This window comes from Glycine max, chromosome 11 (genome assembly GCF_000004515.6).
Source record: "Glycine max cultivar Williams 82 chromosome 11, Glycine_max_v4.0, whole genome shotgun sequence".
Classification (NCBI taxonomy): domain Eukaryota; kingdom Viridiplantae; phylum Streptophyta; class Magnoliopsida; order Fabales; family Fabaceae; genus Glycine; species Glycine max.
This window is the reverse complement of record NC_038247.2, coordinates 29,377,910-29,390,636: the sequence shown is the minus strand read 5'-3', so window position 1 is coordinate 29,390,636 and position 12,727 is coordinate 29,377,910. Positions and strand designations below refer to the sequence as shown.

Sequence of the window (12,727 nt, the reverse complement as noted above, 5' to 3'; positions counted from 1 at the left end):
TTATTTCTGCTTATTATTATAAAATGAAATTTATTTTTACTTCACGTTGTTATAAAATTAAAATTATTTATTTATTATATATTAAGTTTTGTAATACAAATAAAATGTTATCATAGTAAATATTTTATATTTTTTAAAAAAATATACAAATTAAGTAATTTGTATGATTCAAATTATACTCAATTGTCACACAATTTATTATTCAAATTTACATGCACGTAAAATATGAATTACAAATATTAGTCATAATTATGTATACTAATAATTTATGTATAATAATATTATTTATTTTATAACGTAATTGATTTATTAGAAAAAAATTTCATTTAAAAAAATCATTTAAAAAATAACTTCCGGAAGAAGGTTAGTCCGGAAGAACAACTTCTTCTGGAACACGTTCCGGAAGACGTCCTTCCAAAACTTCTTCTGAAAGTTCTTCTGGAAGTCCACCTTCTTTTTCCGGAAGTTATTTCGGAAGGACGTCTTCCAGAACGTGTTCCGGAAGAAGGTTCTTCCGAAAGACGGGATTGCATAAGAGCAATTTCGCCCATTCACTATTTATTGGGTGCACCAACAATATTGCTGGGTGCACGTAACATCTCCTGTGAATTAGCATACAAAACTGGTCCAAATGCAAATGTTGTTACTTTATGTTTCTTCACTAGATGATAATAAGAAACCGCATTACATATAGCTTTTCTTAAAATATTTAAATAATTTACTGATTACTAAACGTAAATAAAATTATATTGCTTAATCATAAATATTAATGACAATATATTAAATATATGATTGCCGAGTAACAATCTTCATGTATAATATTAAACATTAGTAAAATGATTTATAAAATCTTTAATTTTAATTTAGAAATGGATCCAACAATATTATTTATCTTAAAAAAGAAAATTTTGGGAAATAGAATTTGCAAATATAATCTAACGTATCACATTCCAAATTATTTTCTTTTTAAATTAAATTTTGCAACTAATAAATATATTAACAGTTATGAAAATATTTAAATATGAATTAAATGATTAGTTTGCCTTAAATATTATTTAATCATACATTATTAAACCTTAAATATGAATTAAATGATACAATTTAATTTTTTGTAAAAAAATGATACAATTTAAACTAAATGATAAAAATAAGAAACAAACATTTTGTAAAAAGTCTTATTAAAAATCCTATTATTATTATCAACTTCAATATACTGAATTCTTTTTATTTTTATTTTCTTTGATCAAATATTTTGTACATATGAAGAATAATTGAAGAATTACATGTATGATTCAACAATTATCTTACTTTGATTCAGACAACAATATATTTGTGTAACAATAATAATTGTTTTGTTAACAACACATGTTATCTTAATTTTATTAAATTCAATTGTTTTTCTAATGTTATATGCTCACTATATGTAAAAACTAATAATTCAATAAAAAAATTATAATAACAAAAAAGTATGTCCTAGATTTCCCACAAAATAAATAGAAAAACATATGTTATTTTTTCCTAAATCTGAAAGACTTTTTTTTTGGATGGGGGAAAGAGGACCAGAGGACTGCGTGTCCCCGTGTCCATCCAATTAAGACATACGTGAAATTCACTGAGAATGTGCCAAACATATAACAATGCTTTGACAATTTTCACTTACAACCACGAATTTTCGACTTGTTGCTCATCTGTTAAGATTCTTTGTTAAATCCAAGTTTTTATTTATTGTTAAATCTAAGTTTTCAAATTTCAGCCATAAAACACTTAATTTCTAGCAACCCCGTTACCTTATTGCCAGCTTTTGATGGTAAAGGTTATCATTAACAGAGAAACAACCCCACCGTAATCTAGGACACTTGTCAAACTTGAACTATTGCAATGTTCCCTAAGCGTTTTCGGGACCCCAAAACAGGTACCTTTCTTATGTTCAATACAGTGAATCATTTCATTTTCAGCTGAACCTATGTTTTGCTTATCAGCTGTTTGATGAAATGTCTGAAACAGAAACTCGGTTTTCTTTTTGTTTCATTGCATTTATTTTGTTTTGTTTGATATGCTTATCTTCCAACGCAGGTTTTCATCTGCTTAGTTCAATGAATGCCAAGAAATACCTGAAGAATATTGGGTTGGAAAGAGAAGACTACTACTTTTTTAAACGAGTTGGGAAGGCTTACTTTGCACCTATGCAGTACTTGGGGCTCTGTGGCTCTACAATAACAATTCATCACTGGGGTGGGGGAAACTGAAGCCACAACTGAAGGAGCATGAAGAAGCATTGAAGGAGTTCATTGCCAAGGGAAAGATGATCGGAACAACTAATAGTCCAAAAGGGAAGGCTGAGAGTGATAAGGAGAATTTTGATGAGGAAGCTCAGAAGCTGTGGTTGAGGATGAAGAATGAGCTCAAAACTGAACTTATGGAGAATGGTTTTGATGTTGAATAATTGTACAATGAGTGAATGCCAGTGACATTCTGATGATACATGAACTGATTCTATGGCTGTATTGTAGTACACGTTAGGAAACTTGTGCATCATGGTGAATAAGTAGCATTTCGCTGTGTTAAGTGTTTGATTAAACATTGATGATAAAAGGAATAATCAGTCTGCTGTTCTACAAATTCAAGAAATCTTGTCATAAATTATCAAATTTGACCTCTCCTATCGCTTGAATTTTGCAAAGACCATTGTCAAATAGATCATTTATGAAATTTCACATGAAATTAATTTACAATCCTATATTGTTATCATAGCAATCAAATAGGCTTACCCCCATTTTTCCCCTTCTAATTTCAAGTTTATAAAACAAGAATAAGAACATTTAAATAATTTAAAGCATATAAGTTTAATTTAAAATAAAGAGAAAAGTTACATCCTGAAAAAAACAGAAATTAGGTTCATATCATAGTAGTTACAGAAATTCACAAGTGGTTTTAGTTCATGCATCCATAACAATAGCATAGCTGAACCATAATTGGAGGATAAAACTTAATACTCACTGCTATCTGAACTGGCTTTAAAAACTTAACCTACATCTTGACATGATTTAAAAGCTTCTTGTAACAAATTCTAGCAAAATCAATTGTCGAAGACTATTTTTACTCCTAGGCTAGTATGCAATCAGAAATTTACAGTGCCAATAGTATCACAGAATGAATGTTTTATTCTGCTACCAACATCATGAGAACAGCTGCAACCAGCCAGATTTCAACAGTTATATCTCTCTATTGTGATGCAATCTAACAATGTGAAGTACTTTGATTGCAAGGACAAGAAACAATTTCATTATATATGTTTATACAACCAGATATACTTCCATTAGTTACAGCCTCAAAAGAAACTTCTGGCTGTTGGATTTGAACTCTTTAAGCTAGTCTTTCCAGACCTGCTTCTCCTATAGCTTTTCAAGGGTGTCAAATAGAACCTTAACAAGCCATTGTCAGCATTACTTGGTGAATACCTAACACTCCGGTTCCTCTGAAGCATAAACTTCTGCCTTCCATTGAAAACATGGCCTTTAGTCTCAGAACCCACAAAGCCATTGGCTAAACCCACCGTTCTACAAGGATCTCTACAACAAACACTATGGCTACGAATAAGCTTCTCACAAACCGACTCGCTTGCTTGTCCATTAACCACCCTCCTTAGCTTCTGCCAAGACTCTGCAATTGGCTCATTAACCATATCACCACCACCAGCATACTCTCCTTCTCCCAACCTATCTTCTCTTCTCCTCTGCACTATCCCTAATTTACACCACCACTTACCCCACTTGTGAAACCTGTTCAATCCCTTTTGGCCATCCCCATATGCAGCATCACAAGCATCATCCTTAGAAGCAGACTCCATTACACTATCAGATAGAACACTATTGGACGTTTTCAAATTCGCATCCCTCAAATCATTCTCAGTTATCAATACCTTTGCCCCATAGAACAACTCAGTGGAGGCAGGGGAAACCTTAGCATTAGATATCACTCTCAATTCATCAACATCCCCCATTAACGGCTTCTTACGCGAATTCGACCTATCGAAACTCCTTCTCCTCCTATGCCAATCTGAATAGTAATGCTTAGTCTGAGCTGAACCACCAGGACAACACTCTTCACCATTCTCCAAACTCTCTTCTCCCTCTTCTTCAAGCAAAACCCTATCACCAACACAAACCATTGGGGAAACCCTAGGGAACGCTTTCCCTATCAAATAACCGTCCCAAGAAGCTCGAGGAGCTTCGAACGAAAACCGCGAATCGTCCACGGATAACCTCAGATCAGTGTCGCACGATCTTCTACCTAACGCGAAACCGTATTCTCCGACCTCCGATTGCGTCTCATGCAATGTCCTCAACCCTAGCTTTTCGACCGAACCAACGCCGGCACTGGCGCCGTCGTTGTTGCGGTTTCTCTTCGGATTCTCTTTCCGTCGCCATTTCATCAATCCCTTGCTGAAAACGGAAGCCGCATCTCGAAAACTCGCAGCGATGTCTCTGAAATCTCTCCCTGTGTTCTTTTTGTCCCGCAATTCGAGATCTATGAACTCCTTCATCGTCTTCCCCTCTCCGTCGTCATCGCCAGAAACTCTAACCGCGTTGCCGCCCTCGTTCTCTCCGGTTCCGACGCCGGCGGGGCCGGAACAGATCTCAGCTGTCCGATTCGGAGGCTTCTTGTTCTTGTCGGCAACGTTGAAGGGGTCAGACAGCAAGCCGCCCAGCGGCGGCAGTCCAACCTCGCAGGACCTGCGGCGGGGCTCCGGGGCGGCGGAGGAGGATGGAGCGTCGGCGGTGCGGCCGGAGAAGGACTTGGTGCGGCGGAGTTCCGGCGAGTCGGCGGAGGAGGAATCGATGCCGGCGAGACGTTCGCGGAGACAGGAGGCACAGAAACCGGTTACGGGTGTGGAAGGGTGACGGTGACAGGTAGTGAAACCGTCCGTTTTGGAAGTCATGAGTGAGAATGAAAGGAGTGAGGTCGTGGGATCATGTTATGGTAGGTAAGGTAGGGCGAAAAGTGAAAGGCACTCAGTGCATTGCTTGTGACTTGTGAGTGTTAGTCAAAATATATTCTTATAAAGGTTTAATCATATTTTCCGTCTATGTAATTAACCGTTTTTTATTTTTGTTTCATTTTATTCTTATAAAATGTATTTTTTTATTTTTAAAATATTTTAGAAAATATTTTTTTTAATGTTTAATATATTAAGGACAAAAAATAAAATAAACATATTTTTGATGGACTAAAACAAATAAAAATATTTTGTAGAACGGAAATAAAAAAATATTAAACTATAAAATAAAAATATATTTAAGTCTTCATTTATAAAAATAGATAAAAAAAGTATCACTTTTTTGTCTCTTGACTTAACGTTTATGTCCATGTATTATCGATAAATAAATCCATGTTTAGTTAAGGATAAAAAAAAATACACTGGAAGTAACTAATCCAAATTGTGCTTTAAGAATAACCAACTTAATCTTATTTTAAGAAAACATCAAATTTCTTATCTATAACAATAGATAAATAACTATATTATATCTTTCCTCTAACGTAAGTGCTTTCCTCCAATATAACTGCATGTCACTATTCTCTCCCGCACACTATCTTTCCTCCTCCCACACAACAACACAACCGTATATCACATACAGTCGATGAAACATGACAGTTGCTTCTTAATTTTCTCTCATTTTTAATTTAATAATTTTCTCTCTTTTTTCATAAACAAAATTACATGTAGTTTTTCATCGGTAACAACTCTCATACTTCATCTCGCACAAGTCTCATTTTTTAATCCATTTTTCTTCTCATAAATCGGGAACTACAGAACATACTATTGTTATATATGTTATTTTTTGTTTTTATATGTACAAATGGAACGATTTATAGAGATATTGGATTGAACCAATAAGCATCCTAAAATCTATTGCATCTACCTCAGAGACACCAAATTTCGATATTATACTTCCTTCAATTTTTTCTCTTGCAATTTGAATCACTATCTCTCTCTATGCATTTTATCATTTTGGACTAATTGTTCTCAAATTTTAAATTTGGGTTTAAGGCATTTTGTTTTACTCCAAAAAGAGAATGTGATTAGTCTTTATTTCATCAATTTGGACCATGTAGGGAATGCACAAAACCTCTCAAGTAAAAACATGTCTAACACAATGAAAGAAATCACGTTGAAAAAAAAATTGAAAGGCATTTTGTTCTATATTTAAAAAATAAAATAATTTCTTTTATCTTTTCTGACTTAATCTAAAAGAAATAAATGCATCTTGATTCGCTAAAGAAGACAAATATTCCAAAGAGGCTTTCAATGGAGACAAACCAACATGGATCTTGATGGGTTGTAGAAGAAGAAAGTTGAAATTGGAATGATTCATAGAAAGATAAATTTGTCATTATACTCTTCTATTATTAGTTTAATTATTTTTTGTACATTCTATAATTATTTCAGACACCTAGACACTTATACGTAGTATTGAATAATGTTAAAGATAATATTTCATTACTTGTTTTGACTTGACATGTTATTAGTATAAAAAAAGATAAAATTGCATTTTTTTTGTTCTCTAATTTGTTTTCAATTTTGATTTTGGTCTTCTTTTAAAATTATTGAGGAATTTTATCTTCCTATTTTATTCAATCAGACAATCTTGGTCCTCCAATCCAAAATTGGAAGTTAATTGTTACAAAAGAATATTGATTGTTACGTGTCACATTCTTATTGGATGATGAGTGTCAAGTATCATGTTCTGATTGACCATTGATAACAACAATGCATTTCATCTTCCATGGATTCCACATCCAATCAGAACATGACACATGACAGTTATCATCCAATAAGAACGTGACACATGACAGTCAACATTCATGTGTAACAGTCAACGTCCAATTCTAGATTGATGGATCAAAATTGCATGGTGGAATAAAATAAGAGGACAAAATTCGTAAAGGGATCAAAATCGAAATTGAAGACAAATTGGGGGACCAAAAATACAATTTTGCCTAAAATATTTTTTGAAATACAACATAATTTTAAATCAACTTTTAAGAATGGATTTTTTAATTTTTATTTAAAAATTGACAATTTTAATTTTAATTTTCAAACTGAATCATGATTAAAAAAAACAACTACCTCTTCATCTATTCCAAATTTCAAGTTTTAAAATTTTATTTTAAAAAAATTAATTTTAAGACTGCATGTTGATAATTGTGGAAGTGAGTAACCATCATTTTCATTAAATGAAAAATATTTTTTTTTAAAAAAATAGTAAATTTAAAGTATTGAAGTCTTTTTAAAATTATGATAAATTTTAGAATAAATTTAGAAAAATAAAAGCAGAATTCTTTTCAAAAATTTTTATTTGTTTTAAAAAATTAATAAATTTTAGAAAACTAAAAGCAGAAAAAAATTGGAAAAACCACATAATTATAAACCTATTTTTAAAAATGGATTTTTATAATTTTAAAATCAACAGTGAAAAATAATTTTAAAATCATTTAATTTTTTAAAAGTAAAAATTATGATTTTAAAAATTCCCATATTCCAAGAAAAGGAAATAAAAAAATTAATATAAAAAAACACAATAGCAAAATAAAAATGCAGAGACATAGCCACAACAACACATCAACACGTGTTTTCGTGTAATTATAAAGCTAACAACACCTATGTTTCCGCTAGTAAATATAAAGCTAACGCTGGTTTGTTGATAAACATGAAATTCATATTTCTCAAAAAGATACTTTTAAATTCCATTATTTTTATAAAAATCTTGTTAATCGGTCATCTTTTTAAGTGTTAACTCTTAAATGAGGGTTGAAATATATTATAATGCGAGCTTTCGAAATTCAACTCAAATGAACTTTTTCATTAAAAAAATATAATTTTATCTTATATTTGCATTATATTAAAAATAAATTGAGTTGGATTTGTATGTAATGATACTTTTTCCCCATCTTATCTTATATTGTTAAAAATAAGAACTAAATCCGGTTGGAACAATAAAGTTCTAACACGCGCTCACACTAGTTTCACTCTATGCTAGAGAATAAGAGAAGATTATGAATGAATTGATTGACAAAAAATAGAAGAGATTTAGAATTCAAAAAAAAGAAAGAAAAAAAACTTCTACACTTTCATATTAATAATCACTATTATTTCTATACACAATGCATGTATTGTTATAACAAACTTCACAGCTCTCAAACTAGTTTCAACTGAACCACTAACTAACTGAATTACAACATACATCAACAAATCCTCGCGTGTGATCAATAAATACTACTATATTTTCATTTTGGATTAAAATCAGAACTTATTGCAAATGAAGAACTTATCACCATTCTTTATCAACCAAACTAATCAATGTCTCCATTATTGAGTTTGGGTTGTTGCTATGCTATGAACTTATGTCTCAAGTGAGTACAACCAGTATTAAGATAGGAGTTGAGTAACTTGAGTTGATTTTTTTTCTAAGGGGAATGAATTTAAATTGGGTTCAATGAAAATTTGTGTCGGTCTTATGGGCCCAATTATTGTAATTAATTACTTGTTTTATTTTATAATTAATGATTTATTTTATTCTTGAACATCGTATAAATGTATGAATAATAATTCGAAATATCGGTCATATCAATGTCAAATTTAGGGGTGGATAAATGGGCCCAGGTCCATGGACTGGCCCGCGGGGTCCGTGGTCCGCACGAGTTATGGACCAATTTTTTTAAACAGTCTATGGTTATGTCATATTTTTGGGTCTGCCCCGCTGAACCCGTGGACTATGCAGGTTTGGCCCGCGGGGTCCGTAGGTTGCCTGCCGCCCACGTTAGGTTTGATTTGTGTGACCCTAACCCAATTATATTAGGTTTGATAAGATAAAGATTTAAAGATATATATATATATATATATATATATATATATATATATATATATATATATATATATATATATTAGATAAGATAAAAATTTAAAGATAAAAATAAAAGATTTAAATTAAAAGATGATAAAGATAAAAAAGATAAGATAAAAAAATAAAACATAACAAAAACAAAAGATTACGATAAAAAAGATAAGTGATAACATGCTAAAAATCTTCCTTTCTGACATTTTCTCAATCTTTTTTTTCTTTTAATCTATCCTTTTCATAGTTGCAAGCCATAAATAATAAAAATATCAATTCTTATCATTTAAGCTAAAAATAATTGTTAAATAAATATTTTTAAAGATATTTCAATATATTTTTATTATAAAAAAATAACTCACATCATATTTAACAGTTATCATTGTAGCAGGCTAAGAAGACTTTTTCTCCTCACGATTTTTCTCCACCACACAGTCGCGCACGCAAGTCATACAACTCTTTCCTTTACAAGGAAAACAAAACGTGACTCATACTCACGTAATCATGCGACACACCACAGCGGCACAGCCTCGGCCCACCACCGTGCCACCACGCAAAGTACATCTCTTCTCTCGTTAGAATTTGTTTTTATCCTATTTTTGTTGGGGTTGATTTATTGTTGTTGTACTCTTAAATGTGAAAATGGAGAAGGCTCAAGCTACTTCAAATATGAAATCATTTGTTGATGGAGATGTTTAAATTTCATATTTTAGATTTATTACTTGGATTTTCTTTTGTTAAGACATTATTTATTTTATTGATGTAATTGACTAATTATTGAGATTTTATTTACATTTGTATTGAACTTAATTTGATTATATTGTATTTTTTTTATTAAAATTAAAATTCTTTTAAAACTAGGCTCGCGGACCGGCCCATTTGACCCGCGGGGTCCGCAGGACGGGGGGTGAACCAATTTATTTGGTCCGCGTAAGAAGCGGGGCGGACTGACCCGATCCACTGCCAATGCAGGCGGACCTTACGCAGAACGGGCCGGCCCGCTTATCCACCCTTAATGAAATTCATACTTATATTAGATTCTGGAATCTTATAACGTAGTATTATTATTAGTCAACATTTTGTATTCTATTATTTTTAAAATCATGAAATAACATTTCCATTTCAATAATCCATTTTTTCATTTTTAAGAAGTATTAATTGTGTTTCATTATTACACATTATCTATGTCTATTTTTTAATATAAGCAACCCACCTTTTTAATTCAATAATTCTAAAAAATTTATTATATGGGTCTCATAAATAATCTATATACTTATATAATTTTTTATAGCTATATAATAAAATGCATATTAATAGGACTCATAATAAATTTTTTATTATAGGAACTTGGACTTATCAGAGCTAGTTTATCCAACTATCCGTTGAATCACCATGACACTCTTTTATGATTATCAGGATATAATTTAGTCAAATATTATTACTTTTTATTTTGAGAATAAGTCAAATATTATTACTAATTGATGTTATATAACATATTTTATAATCTTAATATTAAAATGTCAATTATTTACTAGTGTAAATAGGGGTAGTAAATGTGAATTTAGAGAGCCTTCTAGCCAACAATACAAGGGTGGCTAGTTTTTTTATTTGACAGGAAGGGTGGCTAGTTTAAGAACTACAAAAATATTTGTAACATGTCTAACTTCTATTATATCACTAAATGATGAATTTCAGGTTAATTTTTTTAACACTGGTTTAATTAGATAAAACTTATGTAGAATTCTATAAATGATGAGTTTGATCGCTCATTTAATTATTTCCTATAGTTCTTAAATATTAAATAATACTATGTTTATTAAATATTACGAAATTTGTCAAGAGAATCCTTTTTTTAAAAAAAAATACTGTATTAGTATAAAGGTAGATATTTAAAAAATGTAATTTGTCTGATTATTGTTGCATTAGATTAAGCAAAAACATTGACACTTGCATAGAGTATTCCAACGAGAAATTAGGGGAACATCATTTGCACCACTACAGCTGTCTACTCCGTGCCATGCGTTTTGGTTTTGGGGCATGCGTTGGAACGATTGTTAAATTGAATAAGCACAAAAGAAAGAAGTCAAGATAAAAGGAAAAAAAAAAAAAACATGAAAGAGAGCAGTGAATTACGATCTAAGAGATTGCACATTTTCCAAACAGCTTTTGCAAATTTGATTATTGGAAGTTGAGTACATAATGGTCGTTGTCCCACTCCGAGTAACAAAGAGGATTCTTTCGGTGATTATATAAGTTTTATTTCTTAACTCTTTTATTTATTAAAAAAATTAAATTATTTAGGTAGAGGATCAAATTTTAATAATATCTAAACAATTCATATATTAATTACTTGTGTATTTGGAAAAAAATATTTAAGTTAATTTATAGTGTTAAGTTTATTAATAATTTACTGGACATATGGCTTAGACAAACCCAATAGCAGTCACACTAGCTGCTCAAGGAAGTTTGATGTAACTCCATTAGAGTTTGTAGGTCTTAGATTTTCTTCATCAATGGATTCCTTTATTTCTTGGAAGAAGAATGACAGTGGAATGGAGAAGGAAAATGATTGGAGATGCCACCTCAAGGAGAAAATGAGTCTAGAAGAAGCTCACTACCATAGGAAGTCATAAATAAGAGCTTGAAGGTAGGAGAAGATGAATAGAGGGAGAGGGAGAGAAGGAGCACGAAATTTTGTGCCTGTCCTTTGGACCCAAAGCCCGCTTAGAAGTGGATTCGAACCACTGACACAAGGATTTTCAGTCCTTTGCTCTCTAACCAGCTGAGCTACCTGAACCACTTTCCTAAAGTATGTTTTCTTCATCGAATAGCGCCCTACTTACCACTTGACTAGTAAGGGAAAAGCCCTTTACTAATAACTTAAAAGAAAGGGCTTTTTTCGTTCGTCAAGCTTTCGAGCAGCTCTTTCAACTGCCGCCTAATCTCCTCTCCCAACATAACATGCTCAAGAACCGAGAGCTGCCCAGGGACTGCCGGAGGGAGCTTGCTTATAAAAAGAAGGAAGATAGGCTGGTCAAAACAACGCGCAACGGGCTCTCCGCTCACTAAGTAGTGCTTAACTTTGAAGTTTAATTCTCAAATGATCAAAGTTCAAAAAATGCACACATAGCCTCTATTTATAGCCTGAGTATCATACAAAATTAGAGGGGAATTTAAATTTCTATTCAAATTTCACTTGAATTTGAAATTGAATTTGTGGAGCCGAAATTTCACTAATTATGATTAGTGAATTTTAACTATGGTTCAACCCACTAATCCAAGATCAAGTCCAAGATTCTCCACTAAGTGTGCTTAGGTGTCATGAGACATGTAAAACATGAAGGACATGCACAAAGTGTGACTATATGATGTGCCAATGGGGTGTAGCAAGCAAATGCTCACCTCCCCCTCTAAACTTTAATTGGATTGGGCTTCTCCCAATTCAATTAAATTTATTTCCAACCACACACATCAAATATTTACTTAATGCATGTGAAATTACAAGATTACCCCTAATACAAAAAGTAGTTTAGGTGCCCTAAAATACAAGGGCTGAAAAATCTTACATTTCTAAGGTACTTTACCTATATTATGGAGCCCTAAATACAAGGCCGAAAAATAATAAAACCTTAATCTAATATGTACAAAGATAAGCGGGCTCATACTTAGCCTATGAGCCCAAAATCTATCTTAAGGTTCATAAGAACCCTAGGGCCTTCTCTTGTATCTCTGGCCCAATCTTCTTGGAGTCTTCTATCCAATGCCCTTGCAGGGTAGGATTGCATCATTCCCTCTCCCGAGGTTCTTGAAGCTCTAGCCTTTTTTCATCAACA

At 32.0% G+C, this 12,727-nt stretch overlaps 1 protein-coding gene, 1 long non-coding RNA gene and 1 other non-coding gene across 3 annotated transcripts; 1 reads left to right on the top strand and 2 right to left on the bottom strand.

The window, feature by feature from the left end:
- Positions 1-1,539: 1,539 nt before the first annotated feature.
- On the top strand, positions 1,540-2,640 carry LOC100816772 (uncharacterized). Its single transcript, NR_161260.1, has 2 exons — positions 1,540-1,912; positions 2,074-2,640. It is a non-coding gene; the product is annotated as an uncharacterized lncRNA (long non-coding RNA).
- Positions 2,641-3,328: 688 nt separating this feature from the next.
- LOC100778309 (protein OCTOPUS) lies at positions 3,329-4,939 on the bottom strand. Its single transcript, XM_014763600.3, has one exon. It carries the CDS (start codon positions 4,937-4,939, stop codon positions 3,329-3,331), a length of 1,611 nt encoding a protein of 536 aa, XP_014619086.2.
- A 6,676-nt stretch (positions 4,940-11,615) lies between these two features.
- On the bottom strand, positions 11,616-11,691 carry TRNAF-GAA (transfer RNA phenylalanine (anticodon GAA)). The gene has a single exon. It is a non-coding gene; the product is annotated as a tRNA-Phe (tRNA).
- Between the last annotated feature and the right edge of the window lie 1,036 nt (positions 11,692-12,727).

Coding starts and splice junctions, on each gene's coding strand:
- LOC100778309 (XM_014763600.3), bottom strand. CDS start 4,939: ATGACTTCCAAAACGGACGGTTTCACTACCTGTCACCGTCACCCTTCC.